The 18,913-nt window shown below is 47.3% G+C and overlaps 8 protein-coding genes across 8 annotated transcripts; 4 read left to right on the top strand and 4 right to left on the bottom strand.

Moving 5' to 3' along the window:
• Window positions 1-689: 689 nt before the first annotated feature.
• Window positions 690-1,706, bottom strand: FPSE_10221 (uncharacterized protein; the record flags this gene model as incomplete). Its single annotated transcript, XM_009263338.1, has 3 exons — window positions 690-1,410; window positions 1,464-1,622; window positions 1,672-1,706. The coding sequence occupies 3 exons, from the start codon at window positions 1,704-1,706 to the stop codon at window positions 690-692; spliced, it is 915 nt and encodes a 304-aa protein (XP_009261613.1).
• Window positions 1,707-2,038: 332 nt separating this feature from the next.
• FPSE_10222 (uncharacterized protein) lies at window positions 2,039-4,959 on the top strand (the record flags this gene model as incomplete). Its single annotated transcript, XM_009263339.1, has 4 exons — window positions 2,039-2,346; window positions 2,400-2,924; window positions 3,166-4,153; window positions 4,204-4,959. The coding sequence occupies 4 exons, from the start codon at window positions 2,039-2,041 to the stop codon at window positions 4,957-4,959; spliced, it is 2,577 nt and encodes an 858-aa protein (XP_009261614.1).
• Window positions 4,960-5,899: 940 nt separating this feature from the next.
• On the bottom strand, window positions 5,900-7,417 carry FPSE_10223 (uncharacterized protein; the record flags this gene model as incomplete). The annotated part of the gene is made up of 2 exons (XM_009263340.1): window positions 5,900-7,174; window positions 7,235-7,417. The coding sequence occupies 2 exons, from the start codon at window positions 7,415-7,417 to the stop codon at window positions 5,900-5,902; spliced, it is 1,458 nt and encodes a 485-aa protein (XP_009261615.1).
• Window positions 7,418-9,374: 1,957 nt separating this feature from the next.
• Window positions 9,375-11,201, bottom strand: FPSE_10224 (uncharacterized protein; the record flags this gene model as incomplete). The annotated part of the gene is made up of 1 exon (XM_009263341.1): window positions 9,375-11,201. One exon carries the CDS (start codon window positions 11,199-11,201, stop codon window positions 9,375-9,377), a length of 1,827 nt encoding a protein of 608 aa, XP_009261616.1.
• A 2,208-nt stretch (window positions 11,202-13,409) lies between these two features.
• FPSE_10225 (uncharacterized protein) lies at window positions 13,410-13,793 on the top strand (the record flags this gene model as incomplete). The annotated part of the gene is made up of 2 exons (XM_009263342.1): window positions 13,410-13,598; window positions 13,659-13,793. The coding sequence occupies 2 exons, from the start codon at window positions 13,410-13,412 to the stop codon at window positions 13,791-13,793; spliced, it is 324 nt and encodes a 107-aa protein (XP_009261617.1).
• A 156-nt stretch (window positions 13,794-13,949) lies between these two features.
• On the bottom strand, window positions 13,950-15,179 carry FPSE_10226 (uncharacterized protein; the record flags this gene model as incomplete). Its single annotated transcript, XM_009263343.1, has 1 exon — window positions 13,950-15,179. One exon carries the CDS (start codon window positions 15,177-15,179, stop codon window positions 13,950-13,952), a length of 1,230 nt encoding a protein of 409 aa, XP_009261618.1.
• Window positions 15,180-16,313: 1,134 nt separating this feature from the next.
• FPSE_10227 (uncharacterized protein) lies at window positions 16,314-16,571 on the top strand (the record flags this gene model as incomplete). The annotated part of the gene is made up of 2 exons (XM_009263344.1): window positions 16,314-16,370; window positions 16,428-16,571. The coding sequence occupies 2 exons, from the start codon at window positions 16,314-16,316 to the stop codon at window positions 16,569-16,571; spliced, it is 201 nt and encodes a 66-aa protein (XP_009261619.1).
• Window positions 16,572-16,890: 319 nt separating this feature from the next.
• On the top strand, window positions 16,891-18,760 carry FPSE_10228 (uncharacterized protein; the record flags this gene model as incomplete). Its single annotated transcript, XM_009263345.1, has 6 exons — window positions 16,891-17,105; window positions 17,159-17,180; window positions 17,236-17,243; window positions 17,299-17,563; window positions 17,610-17,804; window positions 17,849-18,760. The coding sequence occupies 6 exons, from the start codon at window positions 16,891-16,893 to the stop codon at window positions 18,758-18,760; spliced, it is 1,617 nt and encodes a 538-aa protein (XP_009261620.1).
• Window positions 18,761-18,913: the final 153 nt, after the last annotated feature.

Here is an 18,913-nt window from a genome sequence, read left to right as displayed (position 1 = left end):
TCCTCCACCAACATCAACACAACCCAACGCATCACAAGTCATCAAGATGCATCTAACAGAGGACATCAAAGCAGCCATCGGCTGCGCTAATCATGGAAGGAATGCACCGGTCTTATTCCCAGGAATCATTCTTTAGTCATTCCAAGTATTTGGCGTAATTAATCCTCTTTTACATAAGCTTGACTTAGTCTTGATTAAGATCGTTGTTGAGAAACCAAGATCAGCTATGGTAGCCTCACCGGTAATCGATTGGGACTTGTCTTTTGGCATAAGAGAGTTTATACCAAATATGGGATTGCTACCTGTGTGGGTATTAGGTATAGAATGCATCATAAAGCAAAAAGTTCCAAATGAGATAACTTAGTACTTAGGTACGGCCCGAGGCGGGTGTCGGCTATACCGGAAGTTTCGGCAACACTATAGATTATTGCTCTATAGTCGCTGCAGTTTGTTGTATATGTATTTCATGCCATGTTATTGTGAAAGGTAAAATTGCCTTTTTATTTGTACTAACGACCAAATGCCATGTTATTGTACCAAGATTAAAACTTATCATTACAAATACCTAATGGCCGATTTTAGCCATGACCTGGGCTAAGATTGATTGATAATTGGGCCACTTCCTATGGCTTATTCCGCACTGGGTCATAGTAACCCTTCTCTAAAACAATTGCCCATGAACAGGAGAGCTATCCGCGCATCTCGTCATCGTCACCCTCACCCTCACTCTCACTCTCAAAACGCAAGGTCTGGTTGGATCGTCTGACCTCGACAGAGGTCAGTGATACCTGCGTCTGTTGTGAGTTCTCATCACTGTGACCAGGGTTGGCTTTTGGCGTCGACGCGCCAGCAGGCTCTTCGCTGTCTGAAGACACAAAGATGCGACCTGTAGATCGACGTACACGGTGGGCCAAGGGCGAAGACAGAATATCTTGTGTTGCTTCAGCTGGCGTTGATGCCCGAGTAGCGGCAACGCCGCCCTTCTTGGACTTGCTCTTACGAGCCTTCATCGCCTTGTTCAAGTTGATGTAGATTGCCGTAACCAGGTCAGAGTTGAGAATGGCCAAATGATCCACGATAGACTTTTTGAGGTCGTGGTCGCTGTCGGAGGCTGCATCGTCGCTGCTTTCAACGGAAAAGGTCTCGCCGATATGATCACGGAATGACATTGCGGCTCTGGTTGCAGTAATCGTGCGCTTGACATAGAGTTTGTTGCCCGTGTCGTCCATGAAAGCCTGGTGAGTCTCAGTGAGGGCGATATTCATATCGCCAGTTGGGTTGTTAAGTGCCTCAAAGGCTGCGATGACCGTCGGGTCGGCCTGATCTGCTACGCCTGTGAGGTCGTCACCGTCAGTGGTCTCGGTGACAGCAGTGCCAGTTGATGATAGACTGCTTCGTCGGCCTTGCTTCCTAATAGTCTATTAGTCTAAAGGTTATAAATGAAGACATATCACTTTACTTACTTGTTGAGCGCCTCGAGGATTTTCTCTTGTGTCTGCATGATTGATTGGTTCTGGGTAGCAAGGAATTCGAGGTTTCGCATAATAGCTACGTCGACGGTAGAGAGTCCTCTCTCATCTTCAATAGCTACCCAACCCTTGACTGCAAGGGGATTGACGTTCCTAGTAAAGGGTTGGTAACTGTACTCGCTAATTCAGTTGTACTACTTACGGCATCGGCGGGTGAGTAGTGTCTGATTGATCCATGTTATAGGCAGATGTGATGTGCCGTAGAGATGACGTGGTGATCAGGGGTGGCAGTTGAATGAGTGATATTAAATGAAGAAGATGTTGTGTAGCATAAAGGTCAGTGAGATTTTCAGTTGCCTTGGCTATCACTGACATTGAATGAAAGCCCAGTGTTAGGCAACTACCCTTAGGACCTACCTAGGGACTGTGAATCACTTCTACAGTAGGTAACTTCTTCGCTTGCTCCTTATGCCTTAGGCAGCAGGAGATTCTCCCTTCCTTCCACACTCACTCCATCAATCTTCTCCTCTACGGTCATTTTTTACCTCCACCCTGCATGACCGATAACCATGGCCGCTCCTCCTGTCGTAGGGGCCATAGCCCCCCCACGATACTCTCTCGCCGACAGGATCAATCATATATCTTCGGATAGCGATCAACTTGTCGACTTGATTGACGAGCTAGAGCAGCATGCTGAAGCATCTGTTGGGTGGCGTTGGCAGGCCGTGCAGACTCAGATACGCCAGGACAATATTTACAAGACATACAAGGATTTCCTCACCAGTGTTGGCATTATCACCGATGGTCTCAGCGATGAAGAAAAAGAGCTTGCTATGTTTCCGTCTAACAAAGATGAATTTATCAAGCGCATGAGACTGTAAGTAACTGATTTATTGGTATGCAATGCAGTTGTTTGCTAATGCTTGCTAGCTACATCATCTTCATTGCCAAGTTTGGCCAAGGTCGTCGTCGAGGAACCAAGATCAGCTATGGTAGCCTCACCAGTCATCGATTAGGACTCGTCTTTTGGCATAAGAGAGTCCATACCAAATATGGGATTGCTACCTCCCTTACTCACGCCCAACTCTGGCATGCAATCACCGAAGCCATGCGCTATGCGGCAACAAAATTCGGGCTTACCTCGAACGCATCTATTTCATTCACCAAAGTTGGCTTGCCCGAACTGCGTCAACTGATCGACTATGACACCCTCAATGCGGCATCTATTGAGGTCTCCGAAGGCCATCATTTGGCATGGTGCATAGCCAGGGTCTGTGCCGTTCGCCCAGGATCAATCGGCATCTCTGGCCAAAGAAAGATTAACACAAACAACCTACCCTTTCTCACCTGGGGTGACATTGAGATTACTCGCTCCGAGCTGGCGAGGTTTCAAGCTCGCATCATCTTCAGAAACCTCAAAACCAACTATCACGATCATGAGAATGCATCCCGGAAGTCAGTGACCACCTCAACACTTACCTGCGTCATCAACTCGCCCACACGGATTGATAACCTGATCTTTTCTATCCCTCACCGTCTCCTCATTATTGCACTTCGCCGTGGACTCCTGGAGAGTATCACAACAATAGATGAGCTTATGACTGGCAGTCAACGAAATATTACGGCAAGTTAATAGAGTTTACTTTGAATAAGCTTGCGCTAACTATCTAAAGATCAAACCTGAGCACCTTACTAGTCCGATCGTCCTAGCCAGTAAGCCCCGTGGCTTAGAATTGAGTGACGAAGCAGTTACAGTCTCGGCGTTGGGTGGTTACCTCAAACTCCGTGGGTCAAAGATCGGTTACCCAGGGACGCTCAATTTCTACTCGATCCGTCGTCGGGCAGCCAACGATCTCACTCGTGAGATTGGCCGAGATGCCGCACGATCTATCATGAACCATGATGCCGAGTCCCGAGTGCTGGAAAAGTATTACCTGTCAGTTGGCGAGTCTATGGATCTTTCCAGAGTCACTTTGGATGAGGACACCAGCAATCTCGGCGTCGAAGGCCACTCCGAGCAGATTGATCACGAACAATCCCTGGCGACTCATGTTCTGTCGAGCCAGAAGGCTCGCGAGATCCACGGACCAGCAGTCAATGCGTTGATGGTCAAGTTGATGGCAGCTGACCCTGGATTCCCGCATACTGCAACATCAGCTCAATTGAAGAATTATAAACGCCGCATCCGCAGGGTAGCACTCGAGACTCTGCTCAACGAAGAGACTCAGAAGCAGCGTCAACAGATGACAACATTGGACTTCAACCAGCGACTGCAGCATTTGAATGATTCTAAGATCATGGATCTCATTCTAGAAAAGGGCCGAGCTCACCTGGCGGTTGCTACCAGCGCTGGTGATACTGATGAAGAGGAGAGTGATGCAGCTATCGACGATGAGACGCAACAGATCATTCATAACCTCGAAGAGAATCCCGAGGAAGATTTGGAGTTACAGATCAACGATGCGAATCAGTCAACGGAGATCCATCGAGAGCTTGATGAGAACGACGTGGACGGTGACAATGGCGTCGATATCGATATCGAGATCAGCTATGAAACTGCAGTGCGAGCTTTCATGCAGGCCATGCTGGACAATACGTTGAGCCGACACCACGATTTCAAGAACAATCCGGTTCCTTGCCCTCTATGTCAAGAAGATGACACTATCACTGACCCCAAAGTGAAGGTGAGTCTCTTTTATATATAACTGTATGGCCCATCACTAATATATTATAGAACAAGCTTTGGAGCGTTCAAATCAAGCTGAATGACCACATGAAGACAACATTCCATACCCCACGGGCAAGATGGGTCCGTCGCGCTAAACTGGACTTCGACGCCAGTAGTGAGGCTGAGGTCAGGTGCCCCTACTATGAGCAGGGTGGCACCAATCGGTCTTTCGCTGAAGTATGGTCACTGGTACGACATATCGAGAACGACAATGACCCTAGCCACCGACAACGTGCACAGGAAGATGGATGGTTCGGCGACAATTGGGATAGCCATCCCGAGGAAAAGTCCAAGTCTTATCGCCAGACGAAGGACAATGAATTCCGAATGAAAGTGGCATTTACCGGTATTAAGTACTCTGATGAAAAGGAGCTTCCTGCTCCCATTCCGCATGAGAGTTACCCGGGTCTTGTCCGAGGACCTGGGCAATTGCCAAGGATTGATAGACCTGGTCTTGTATGGTCTGATGGTCCCCCCACTATCCCGCGTCCACTGCCAGCCGGGATGGAGAATCTTTTCATCACTACGAGCGGACCACCTCTTCACCCTACTCCCATTCCACATCGGCTCCGTAACCATGTTATCATGGTGAACCCACTCATAGGGAAGCCAACGGGGCCGGTAGAGACAACAGAGCCGGCTGAGCCAACGGAGCCGGCTGAGCCAATGGACACGGTAGAGCCAACGGAGCCGGCCGTTGAGAAGAAACGACAGGGCGATGAGATCGATACACCTGCTACGAAAAGACACCGGGAGGGTTGAGTGATTCATGTCGATTGATGGATTATTTTGGAAGTCAAGTTGTGCATTAATGGATGGGTGGGTGGGTGCCAACTTATATATAATTAGTTACCTTCTATGTAGGTACTAGGTATGGAGTGCATTATAAAAGGTTTCACATTGATATTGTCTTGATTCCGCAGTGATAGCTGTTATCAAAAATAACATCTAGCAACCATGGGGTAGTGGTTAGCATTGATGCCTTCCATTGGAACATTTTAGCATAATCAGTTGTGTTTTGAAGTCATCTCGACATCAAGATCAACAAGAATATCGTTTTACATTAGTACTTACTGTATTATCTCTTAATGCGGGATCCATTGATATGCCTCAGGGTACTAGAAACATTGGCCGCCGGAAGTATAAGAGACGGAATTAGTAGATCAGCTTATGCTACTTAGACTATATAGTCTTTAGGCTATTTCTTTTTGTAACCTAAGACTTCAGAGGTTAACTTTTACACTACCCAGTAGATATATCTAAGGGCCATCAGCTAGCATGGTGCATAGCTCATGTATATCTACTTACCTGTGTAGGTATTAGGTGTAGAATGCATTATAAAAAGGTTCATACTGTTATTGTCTAGACCCAAGTAACCCAATATACAGGGAAGCCATTAGTTAAGACAAATGAGCCAGTTATTGTAGACGTATCATAAAGCAAAAGGTTACAAATGAGATAACTACTTAGGTGTATAGTAGGTAATCTGAGCCCGTTGATAATCTCAGCCCATAAGCATATGGCCTATATGCACCCATCACCTATACCTACACCCATTATCTCATTATTTTTTAATCGCGGCATTCAGATAGCCGCTTCACCCTGACCTATAATCTCTTTCCCGTGTCCCAAAAGGTTCCCCAAAAGAAAAGCAAGTAGACGTCGTCACTGACCGCCAGTATGCAAGGACAATCGCCTTTAGCTACTCATCCTGCTCGAAGGCTTCCAATTTTCGCTTCAAGTCGGCTATTCTGGCTGTTTGAATTCCCGACTGTATTTCTTTGGTGATCCACGGCTTCATTTCGTCCTTGATGCGTTCGATGAGAGGGGCAATGACCTCACTGCCGATCAACGTGCCGGTCTGGGAACTAGAACCTTGTGGAATGACTGTAGATGGAATATGACCAGGCGCCCCATGTGGGATGCGAGTAGTCTGTCCTAGCTTAGTGATGTTCACATGAGAGGATGGCTGTTCATTCTGAGTCTTGTCGCCAATTGAGCTTTGTGCACCTTGAGGGTGGCTTCGTTCGTAACGACGACTGCTGAATGAAGATGGCCCAGACTGTAGAGAATCTCGATGAGTTTCGGCGGGGGCGCGGTAGCTACTGGTAATCTGAGGGGGCAAGATAGTCCTGTCGTGGTGATTATGGGTGGTAGCTGCTGGAAACTTCTGCTCAGATTCATAGTGTTCAGATCGCGACGGGGGGCATGGGCGGGAAACACTAAACTGTTGAGCCCCAATACTAGGTACTTGATTTACGCCCTGGCTATAAGCGTGAAGCGGAGGGAGTCCACCAGGGTACGGTTGGGCATTACCGATTGTCGACCCCGAGTGATCAAGAGAGTTGGCAGCAGGTTGGGCGAAATGTCGTTGTCGATTGTCAACATTGGTAGACCCACCCCCTGTAGGCCATGAGGTAGAAAGGTTGGCGATAGGAGATATACCAGCTGGCTGGTCTACTGGATCAGGGGCAAATGGGTCGGTCTTAGCAGATGAACCACCTGACTGGGTTTGTTGAGGGGCGTTGGTAATACGCGTTTGCCGGTTGATCGGAGGGAACCGATTGAGAGGACGATTGTGGAAAGTGGCACGCGACGACGACTGGGGAGTGGTGATACGAGACGACTGGGTCATTGCTTGAGGTTGCTGTGGCTCAGGGGTCGCAGAGTCATGGCCAGTAACACTAGACCATTTCTCGGGTCGAGGTACCCAGGGAGTGGGCGAAGTATCATTGAAGATATCAGTCCCTTTGTACCGCTCTGCAATCTTTGTCGCCGCAACCCCATTCCTGAATGACTGTCGCCTATCCTGTGAATCGACAGTATCGTAGTAGATGGCCCGCAGCACAAGCCATATGCCCCAGTTGTAATCGAGCTTGTCAGTCGACACGGCATCCTTCCACAATTTGTGGTTGCTTGGGTGCTTCCGGTTTGTCTTCGTGATATGGAGCCTATGGGTGGCGCTGACGAATGAATCCTGGATATCTTTGGGCCAATTCGACCGGTTACTATCCTAAAGTAACTTGAGGTGGGTGACAATTGGCCTGTAGTGTGATCCTGTCAGCCTATCCAGGTGGTTGAGCTTATGCGACATCTTGTTGCTGATGTCAACATTGGAACGCTCTCGATGATGATCATCTTTATCCCAGTCGAAGGTAGATTGAGATTCGTCATAATCATTGCCAAAAGGATCGCGAGGGTTGGGGCGAGGGGGCGCCATTGTGAAGGCGGTTGTGGTAATTTGTGGCCTCTCTGGAGGAGCACTTGGGGTCTTTGGCTACTGTTGAGTTAACATCGATCTTTCACCATAACCACTCGGAAAGACGCAATAAAAGTTACCTGCGGTGAAATGCAAGATCCCAATGAATGTATATAAGTCAAAATGAGAGAGACGCACTCTTGTGCGCCTCTGTGGTGGTTGTTCAAAGTGTAGTTTGCAGAATGAAGGTTGGAGTTGGAATGGCGACAAGAGGAAATGGAATTTGAGGGGCAGCTTTTTCAAATTGCTCTACCCGTTTAGACTAGGACTCCTGGTGTACCTAAGGCAGCAGCTTCACTAAACGCAGTTATAATTCTGTACATTTCCATGAAATTGAATGATCATAGCGAACTGCCCAAGGCACGCCTCTAGATCTTACTGTGTCAGTTGTTCCCATATATCATCTAGACTACCTTACCTATAGGTACCCTGCTGTGGCAGCATGGCATTGTCATTTATTTTCCTGGAATTGTATGGTATCTATAAGGTGGCCAGTTGTCCAAGATGGATGCTCTTAATGGTATGGTATCAGTAGTTTAACAGAAAGTCGGTATATCTATAACATGAAATAGTCCAGGTTATAGCAGCAATGCACAGGGTATCATTGCCAGTCTATTACAAGGCTAGAATCATGCGTCATAAATCGCGACAAAACGGGTGCAATAGCTGACATAAACTAGGATAACTAGGTAAAGAAGAAAAAGAGGTCTAGGTACAAGGAAAAACGTCCTTCTTTATACATCATTGAGGCCATTCACACACGATCTGCCTAGATAGGTGATCCGAAGCTTGTCTTGGTGTTTGTCGTCTGTTTGGACAAACTACCCTGATTGGTGCATTATTGCTAACACAGTCGCTGTGACTGTCTACCATATATCTACCGTGCATTTCCACGAAATTGAACAATTGTAGCTAAGTGGTTAAGGCATGCCTCCATATCTTACCTTCGATGATCATCAAATAATCGAGCTACCTAAACCATCGCCCGCTATAGAAACACGCCGTTATCCTTCAATTTCATGGAAACGTACAGTATTATAGAGGCTTGGGTTAACGATTACTACGATGCAAGCCATCTCACCGGCCAAGCACAACAAGACACGATTGCCACAGCTTGGGAAGCTATCGATAACCTGATTAGGTACCCGACTAGCCCTCGGTGCTCTTTTTCTAAAGGTCTGGATTCATAAAGCATCACGTTTACTGAAGATGTGGAGTGTTTGCCAGTGGTTTCTTGTTGCTTGTTCCCTTCCCAAGTACCCATATTGAAACGCACTCGTACAATGTAGACCTCGTGTGGATAATCTCATGTAGATCAAGACAGAAGTTTCCCTTCGGGGAACCCGCCGATTGGGATAAAGAGAGGCGTTCGATGATACAAGACATATATAGACTGGTCTTTTGGCACTTCTGTTCCTATGTAATGATAGCAGCAGGTGTGTATCTACTGTAATATCGAAACGGTCTTCAATAACTAATACAATAAGCGACCGTGGTGTAGTGGTTAGCATTAACGCCTTCCATTCAACAGGCAGCGTTAGAGAGGGGTTCGATTCCCCTCGGTCGCATCGTCTTTTGCCTTTCTTTTGTCTTTTTGATACTAAGGCAGAAGAATGCAGTGTTTTTGAATGGTATCGTGAGGTCTTGTTGTGGTGTTGAGTCCGATTTGGGTAATTCCATTTTTGGCGCGGGTACACACGTGGATTGACGGGTGCGCACGTTTTTCACGATGGAGCAGGCAAGCGCATGCGGACCTTCCTTCCGTGTTACATTTTAAAACATCACATGAGGTAAATTGCATTTGACCATGTCAATCTTATTCTTCAAACCATTATTGTGTGGTATTTCTATAAATGTCTATATAATTCGTGTATCTTTATGCATTTATTTCTTGTATGTTCATGTTGCTCATGTTCATTTACATCTCAATAGCCAACTTGCTGCGAGCCCTCAACTTGTGTCCGTACTTGAACATGACGAAAGGAATCAAGCTGAGAATAGTACCAAAAATGGCAAGGATGAGACCGGCATACTGACTTCCGACATTGTGGAAGAAAGCATTAGCGAACAGAGGCGTAACAGCACCGAGGGTGTTTCGCATGAGACCCTGTCCAGCAATGGCAGACGATGAACTCTCACCGTAGCAATCGGCAGTGTAACTGTATGTGCTCTCAAACACAAAGTAGATACCGAAAGCGATGGGGGCAAGACCGATAGCGGGTCCAACCCAAGAAACATGAGAGTACTGGGTGAAGCTGTAGATGAAGAGACCAATGGGGAGGAACATGGCTCCGTACATAGCTCCGTAGAGACGGGCTTCGGGAGTGACCTTGATGTCGGGGTCGGCAACGAGACGGTCAAACTTGCGCATTTGGAAGTGGTGAGCCAACCAGCCGAGGGTGGTACCAATGCAGAGCGAGATGTAGGGGAGACCAGCGACACCCTCACCCCAACCATGGTGCTCCTGGAAAGTGATGGGGATGACCGAGAGGAAGAGGAAGACGACAGCCCAGCAGAAAGCAATCCAGAGACCAAAGGCAAAGACAACAGGCTCAGTTACGAGCATGTGAATAGCCTTGACGGAACTGGCCTTGAGCATAGCCTGCAGACTGGGAGTCAAAATGTCACCAGCAGAGACGTATCGTTCATCACCGGTCGCTTGTCGAAGAGCCTTGGCGCGCTTGTGGAGAGCGACACCACCACGGGTCTCAGGGAAGTAGAAGAAGATTACAAGCAGCAGGGGAACGTTGGCGATACCCTGGATACCCTCAATCCATCGCCATCCGAGAGACTGGTTGATGAAACCTGCGTAGACGGGGGCACCGACAGTTCCGAAGATGGCGACCCAGCTGAACATGGCCATGGGGCGACTTCGGTGGTGAGGCTCGTACATGTCGTCAAAGGTTCCTCCGACGAGAATGGTACCGACACAGCCGAAAAGACCGAGCAGGAGTCGAAGTCCGATAATGGTGTTGATGTCCTGGGCGAGGGCGAGACCGATGAAGAGGAGTGAGAAGCACAGGAAAGAACTGGCGTAGACGACCTTTCGGCCGACCAATTCACAGAAAGGAGCAAGAATCATGGGCGCAATGGCACAGCTGATGTTAAAGGTGAAGAGACCCAATTGACCCTTGATGTTGGGGGCGTTGAGGTCTTCACACATGCTGGCGATACCGGAACTGTAGGCTGTAGTTGCAAGACCAATGAACAGTGTCATGAGGTTCAGGATGGTAGAGATGGATCGCTTGTACCACGGGTTCCAGTTGAAGGGGTTCTCCTTATCTCCTGAAGCAAAGCCCAGTACGATGTATTCCTTTCCATTCTCCTTGACAACCTCTGTCAGAGTAAGGGGCATATCTATGTCGACCGTCTTGATAGCACCAAACTCGGGGTCGATGGACTCATTGGCAGGGTCGACATATTTACCACCAACGATACGTCCGGCAAGGGGCTCGCCCTTTTCGTTCTTCAAGACTTCGACATCTGTAGACTCGGGATCCGAAGAGGACTTGTCTTCGCTATCGGGTCTTGAAGGAGCGACTGTAGAGTTCTTGCGCGAGGGCACAGCGACCGAGTTCTTTCTTGAGGTAGGCGGTACGGCAGAGTTTCTCCTTGTTCCCACGAACGAGTTCGCTCTTGAGTTGGCGAAGAAGCTGGTTGGTCTGGAGGCCGAGGGGGATCCAAGGGGGAGAGGGGAGCCCGGCCTGGAGTTGGGGGCAGAGAAGGAGGGGATATAATTAGACATTGTGGTATCAATCCGGGGAAAGTTGTGATAAGGATGGGGAAGATGAGGAGAGCGTGGCTGTTAGAGCAGACGTTGACTCATAAAAGGAGCGAGAGAGAGAACGAGAGATAAGAGATATAAGAGGAACTCTGGAGTCTACAACGGTGTGTTGGCTTTCCTTGCTGGGCCGGTATGATGACATCGATCGCCTACCTTCTTTTTTTCTCGTACACGCCTTATCATGTCACGCTCTTGTTTACTTGGGACCATGGTTTGGCTATTGACGGTGTGGAGTTTTGTCATGTCGTGGTCCACTATACGACCATGAAGCCGCCGAGACTGGTCCATCGCCTGTTCTCTACGAGTCGTGATTTCCGGCAGTTGGAGTGTTTAGTGTATTTAGTGGTATTAGTTTCAGGGGCAATGTAGACTAGAACATTTGCCTCTTTTTTTTATTTGCCTTCTAGAAAGATGAGTTGAAGAAGAATAGAGTGTCAAAGTGAAAAAGTGCATATCAGAATGTCGATGTTTTGGTAGACGGTCTCTTTTCGGGGATAAAAAAGGATCGAATAAGACAAGCGGAGTCTTCGGGAGCGCCAGTCCGCCGAAGAGTGGGTCTCGGTCCGAGAGGATATGACGTCTTGAGCCCGATATTTCGGCGTTACATGAAGATCTGATCCTTTTTAGTCTGGTTATCAGTTGTCAAGCTGAGTCTGAAGAGCTGCGAGATTGACATTTTGCGCTGTTGGGATATAGCTAATGTGGAACCTGCTCTCGGTATAAAGGATTGATGCCTTGCCTTTGCGTCACTAACGGTTTCTGTTCTCTGCTCGGTTCATGTCAAGACTCCGATGTCCTAAACTGACTCGTGTATTGAGGCTGTTTGGTGCCGAGGTGTTGAGTGCATCTGTCATGAGGCTCCGCGATGGTCAGACAGGATAGGCCGGACCAGGACCAGGATTGACCCTCTTCTCTTGTTGCCCTGGGATCGGGTGAAGGGCATACGATCCTTCTGTCTTGGTGAGGCGATCGTAGGATTTCATCGTTCGATTCAAGGACAGTTGCATTGAAGTTGGTGTGTTGTTGGGAAAGACATCTGTTTCTGTCAGCCAACAGTTGCAGATGCCATGATGCCAGGTCAAGAATGGATAAAACAGAATCAGACACATGACCGTAGAAAATCAGCAATCTCGATGCACATCAACAACTTTTGCCTACATAACCAACTACTCACTGTTCTTTCAGTTAATTCCGAAGCAAAGACAAGCGGAATTACAATCCTCACGATCCCCTGTCCCTTGTCCCTGTCCCTGATTCAGACCCACTGATAAGGAAACGAAACTGCCGTGAGGCTCCCAGTGGAGACACTCTTCGGTGAGGCGCCGTCTGTGGATCCCCTTGTCTCAAGAGATCTTCCTTGGCGGCGGCTTGAAGCTCCTACCATCGGACAGGGTCAAGTTCCATGCGACTGACGCTAGAGAAGCTTCCAAATAAGTTCCAGAGAATCTTTTCTGTCATTTGCTATTTGTCACTCGATCGATTGACGTATGATGACGTATCAGAAAAGTCATTTTGCTGCTAGTTTTTCAAAACATCAACGGCAGTTCATGAAGCTTGACAACGAGTTGATATGACTGGATATAGTTATACCGTCACAAGGCGTTTTACTCGGCGAATCCGATGTATCAATAGATGGAGTAGCAGAGAAACTCCAAGATCATCATGTCCATGTGGCAAACGTTGAGATACTCCGCAACTGTAATAACGGCACTGTTACACGGGCAGTGACAGATAACTTGACCGACTACCAACAGCCTGGGTCATCTATCATCCTTAGATAAGCTTAAGAAGCAGTTTATTTCTCCTCTTTCAACCATGCGAATTACTCCATATGACAGTATTCTAGAAGCCGGGTTCCTTTTCTTGTGTTCTCAATCATCCCGTTAGAGATCTCGTACCCTAGACTTGTGACTACAACACCACCAACTTCCCAAGCATGGTACCCTTTTAACCGTTATATATCTCAAAAGTATCGATAGTACACAGAATCAAAATAAAATATTCCATAACTTGACAGCGGCAAACGCGCATCATCGTCATCAGTGGAGATATCACATGATCCCCACTTCTAGCCAGAACCATAAAATCAATATAGCCTCAACCCCTCCTCAACAACCATCAACACCACAATATACCCACACAGATCACTCACAATCCCCTCAAATCAAAATGGTCTACACAATCGTTGTTCACCTCTACGCCAAGGACGATGAGGAGTCCCTCAAGAAGCTCACCGCCAAGCTGATTGAGGCTAGCCGCGTCTACTCCCAGGACAAGGAGACCCTCTCGTGGCACGTTATGCAGTCCACCTCTGACAAGCGCGCCTTTACCATTGTCGAGCGATACGAGCAGGAGAGCGTACGTTTATTCTCTTTCTTCACAGGAGCCAATGGGTTGAAATGCTGACTATGTTTACAGAGCCAAAAGTACCACCTCGAGAACCCTTACTGGCAGACTTTCGACCCTTACGTCATCCCTCTTCTTGAGAAGCCCATGGACTTGCGACGATTTGAGGAGCTTGATACTAGCAAGGACGTCGAGGTTCCCCAATAGATTATCAACAAGATCAATTGACTATTGAATGAAAGAATGACCACCAAGTGCCCAAAGCCTCGTTGAAATATCAATTACAGATATAACACAACCGAGAAGAGCTATTAACAAGATGAAGTGAAGATTCTCCAGTCTCCCATGTATCACACATAAAGCTCACTTACTTCTACTGAGCTCAGGATAATCAGGTAGCGGCCATCCTCCTTTCTCCTCACTCGAAAACCTCGAAACCAAATATGGAACCCGCAAAAGACATACAATCCAAGCAAACCACTGAAGAATGGCCACACCCAACTGCGTATCAGGTATAAACAGCTTTATGAGAGTGAGCTTGACGTTCTGCACCTCATCGATGAACGGCCGCAGCGCCTTGTCGTAGTTTTCAAACGTCAACGACAAATTATCCGGATTCCGACTTATTTCTCCTGCCAAGACGTACGCACCAACGAAACTGGCTGTAGTTCCCATGCCGCTAAAGGGAGAAGGGCAGTGAGCTGCGTCTCCGAGGAGCACCACGCGGCCTTTGTGCCAAGTATCAGTCTGAACTTGAACTACCTCTTGTGAGTAAAAGTTTTCGGTAGTTTTCATGCCCTCGAGGAAACGGTCGATCTGCCATCCAGCGTTTCGGAACCTCGATGACCAGAATTCTTTCTGCTGCTCGACCGTGCCCTTGTGAATGCTGCATGTTTCAGGCGAGTCGTCTTTAAGGATGAGATAGACTTGTGTTTCAGTTGAGTTGTGGGTTCGACGAAAGATCATTCTGCCCTCTGAAGCTGAATATGTTCTGCGAATGTTGGTGTCGCCCTCCATCCGTGGGATGAAATAGTACGCCATGTGAAGACCAAGTTGTCGATAAGGATCTGGAGTGTTTGGTGGGTTAATTGCTCTTCGAATCCTTGAACCTTGGCCGTCTGCTCCAACTAGAAAATCGAACGTGTCCGATGTACCATCTGAGAAATAAGCAAGAACTTGCTTCTCATCCTGCTCGAAACTTTCAACAGTTTTGCCAAAGATGTACTCCACGTCGTTCTTGGTTGCATCATAAAGAATCCTAACAAGATCGCCTCTCATGATTTCATACTCAGATGTGACAGATTGAGCACCTTTGCCTGATTTGTTGGCGAGAATAGTAGCTATGACTCGACCGCTCGAATCAACAATTCCCACACCGGCTTCGTCGACCAATTTTGAACGAACTGCATCGTCAAGGCCCATGCGCTTGACTGTTTGAATGCCCTGCTCGCGAAGGTCGATTTGAGCACCTGTTGCCCTTAGAGCTGGGAACCTTTCGACAATGGTTACTCTGTGACCAAGACGGGCGAGCCAAAAGGCTAGGGCTGGTCCAGCACAGCCACCTCCGCAGATTAATACTTTGAGTGAAGACATGGTTGAAAATGATAAATATGTAAGTGATTAATATCTTATCAGAGGAAGCTTCTTGTTATAAAAACAGACTCGGATATCTCGGATAGAAAGAGGTCGAGGCGTTGTCTTGTAAGACGGCCTATTCCACATCCGATGGTGATAGTCCTCTCGTGAAATCCAGATGCAGCACTGCGTTGATTCCAACTCCCAGTTGTTTACTACTTGCCGCCCTGTTGTCGTGCAACTTTGTTTCAAATTGAAACTATCAACACTTGCACACATACCTATAGATATCAACTTTAACATCACCAAATCAGCCATCCATTTATTAGATTTGATCATCTTTTGGTGATAGTACATAGTCATGGACGTCATTATGCATTGCAAATTAGCAGTTATCGGCAATCGGCATCAACGGTGCTAAGTTAGTAGGCGGAACCATCCGTCTGCCCGCCCTTAGTAAGGCTCTGATGCACTTTCAACATCGAATGCGGTATCATGAGTGATGGTTAATACAGGTCATGAACTTGAATGCATTGAGTTGGGCTTTGAAGATATTTAAATTCCCAAGACAGAATCGCTGCATTAGAAGTTCTTCCTCTCATTTGCCCATGACTTGCTTGCTAATGACGCATATTGATGAGCCCAACGAGGCCTCAAAACTTATGGTTCATTCAGATATGTAGCTGCCTTGGGAAAGAAACACAACCAGAGACAGTATAGGCTAGGGAATATTCAGTTTATCTGTCAAAGAGACCAAGTCCTTGGTTTATCGTACATCGGTGGCTAAATCTTGTCTTATTTAGTGAACGGCAAGCAATCGTGGCTCCAAGTTCAGCTTTCCAGCTGAGACACTTGGAGGATGGTACTGGCTCGCTTTCGAATTTTGCATGCACGCTTTGTCGTTGCGCTTGATGATTTACAAATATATACCCAATTGTACTAGACTCGACCCTTATTCAGCTGTCATGTACTGCAGGTCTCGATCTATTCTGACGTCAAAAACTTTTATTCATGGGCATGGCATAATTATAAGAACCTCCCCATAGGGACTCATTGACAACTCGACCTCCCAAAGAAGCTCAATATCTTAGACCAAATTTTGCACTGCAACTTAGCTTATTATCACTTTGCAGATACAGATCAATACACAACATGGACGAGATCTGGAAGTATGCTGAAGAATTCGATGGTCGCGTCACAATCACCGATGTAAGTCTTATTATTGACACCAGGCGAGGCACGTACATGACTAACCAGCTGGACAAGGTCAAACCTCCGGTCTACTGGACAAACAATTTCGACAAAATGGGTGGTGAGGGGATATGGAATCCCAATGACATAGTCGCCATGGATCTCGCAACCCGTCATTTGAATCATTTCCTGTCCTCAATTGTGATCTATTCCTGGTGACGCAATATACAGAGATTGGTCAAAGAAACAGCCATGTACCTAACCCAAGGATATATCATCGAGTGGGATAGAATTTTGTGCAAACAGCAGATTGACCTGAAAGTCGTATTACTTTAAAGATCTGTGCAAAAGGTGCTCAGTTCGATTCATCGTTGCGTCGGGTTTCGCATCGGGTCTGATATCGGGTCTGGCAACCGAAGTCCGTATCAGTGCAGAGTATAGGGCGTGATTATGCGGGGTCACCCATGTTTATATAAGACTATACATAACCTCATTCACATCACATTCTAGACTTAATAAATCCCCAATCAAATTAAATATGGCATCGAGAAATTGGGAAGAGGTTGTTGCTGAAAAGCGACAGCAACAGACACACGCCATTTCGGCCTTCAACTTGGCCGAACTGACCGATGTCGATGACAAGATAGAGTACTACAACTCTATCACAGGCATTGACGACCTTACTCACCTTGCCAAAGAAATAGAGCAAGGGAAATACTCAAGCGAGGATGTCACCAAGGCTTACATCTCACGGTAAGTTTGTCTATCACGTCTTTGTCATAAATGTTGACGTGGTTACGTTCAAGTGCCATCCAAGCACACACACGAGTAAGACCCTTGACCATAAACGATACTAATGAGTACCTTACTTACAAAATAATAGACAAACTGGTAAGTCTCATTAATCTACTCATTCCTGGCAACCTTGTTCATCACCTGTCATAAGCCTCACAGAGATTCTCTTCAAAGACGCTCTAGCCCAAGCTCGAGAACTTGATGCATACTACACCGCCGAAGGAAAGACCAAAGGACCACTTCACGGAATCCCCATCAGCTTGAAAGATCAATTCAACGTCAAAGGCCACGATACTACTCTTGGCTACACAGCCAGGTCCTTCAATCCAGCTTCTGAAGATGCAGTATTAGTCAACATACTCAAAAGGTTGGGCGCAGTCATAATTTGCAAGACAAACCTTCCGCAAAGCATCATGGTAAGCAAATTTATTCTACAGTAGTGATAGTAGCTGACGGAATCAGTGGGCTGAGACTGAAAACCCTCTTTGGGGCCTGACGGAAAACCCCATCATCCCTGGGTACACTCCTGGAGGCTCGTCGGGTGGTGAATCGGCACTTGTGCATTCTCGCGGAAGCATCGTAGGGTTCGGCACAGACTTGGGTGGAAGTATTCGCATGCCATGTCACATCATGGGTCTTTACGGCTTCAAGCCAAGTGTACGTCTCCCATCATCCTATCTGTTCAAACTGACACTATCTAGAGCTCCCGACTACCTTATGCCGGTGTACCAGTCTCCACCGACGGACAAGAACATGTTCCTTCATCAATCGGGCCACTTGCGCGCTCCATGCCATCCATCCACGATATAACAAAGGCTATCATACTCCAGGAACCGTGGACCCAAGACTGTCGCAGTATCCCTATACCCTGGCGCCAAAACGCCTATGACGATATTCTAAAGCGCAAGCTGACGATTGGCGTCATTCGTGATGACGGAGTTGTGAAACCTCACCCCACTATCGCAAGGATGATCGAAGAAGCTGTTGCAACACTTGAAGCTGGCGGCCACGAAGTCATCGAGTGGAAGCCAGATTTCCACGCCGAGTGCATAGAAGTCATGGATGCCTACTTCACTGTCGACGGATGCGAGGATATCCGTCGCGATGTGGAAGCAGGAGGTGAACCATTTATTCCCGCTGTCAAAAGACTCATCGATCGTGGAAAACCTATCTCTGTGTTTGAGTATTGGCAACTCAACAAACGCAAGCGACAGCTCCAACAGGCCTATCTCGAAAAGTGGAACAAGGCCATATCGTCAAAGACCGGTAGAGTTATCGATGCTCTCATAACTCCGACTTTACCTCACGCAGCGGCACCGCACAATAGCATCAAATGGGTCGGGTACACTAAAGTCTGGAATCTACTAGACTATACAGCTTTGGTTATACCAGCTGGGAGGGTTGAGCCTGGTGATCTTGAAGCGACGATGGATTACGAACCGCGGAATGACATGGATGCCTGGAACAAGAACCTTTGGGAGGAAAACAAGAATGATATGGTGCAGAATCGACTACCAGTGGATATCCAGATTATTGGAAGGAACGTGGAAGAGGAGAAGGTGTTGGCTATTGGTAAGGTCTTGGATGATCTTTTGCGCAGCCGACGGCAGTAGAGAGTTGACTTAAAGGTGTGGGTAGTGGTGATAGAGAAGGTTAATATTTGCACGACTCTGAAACATCTCGACCGAAGCATATGGGCATTCATCTGTCTTGTTCCACAGTCACACGAAATGGAGGCAGAAGTAGGTTTGGTTCATAATTAAATT

The sequence above is a fragment of the Fusarium pseudograminearum genome, chromosome 4 (genome assembly GCF_000303195.2).
Source record: "Fusarium pseudograminearum CS3096 chromosome 4, whole genome shotgun sequence".
Taxonomy (NCBI): Eukaryota; Fungi; Ascomycota; class Sordariomycetes; order Hypocreales; family Nectriaceae; genus Fusarium; species Fusarium pseudograminearum.
Note: the sequence above shows the minus strand (reverse complement) of the source record. Positions and strands in the feature narration are given on the sequence as shown.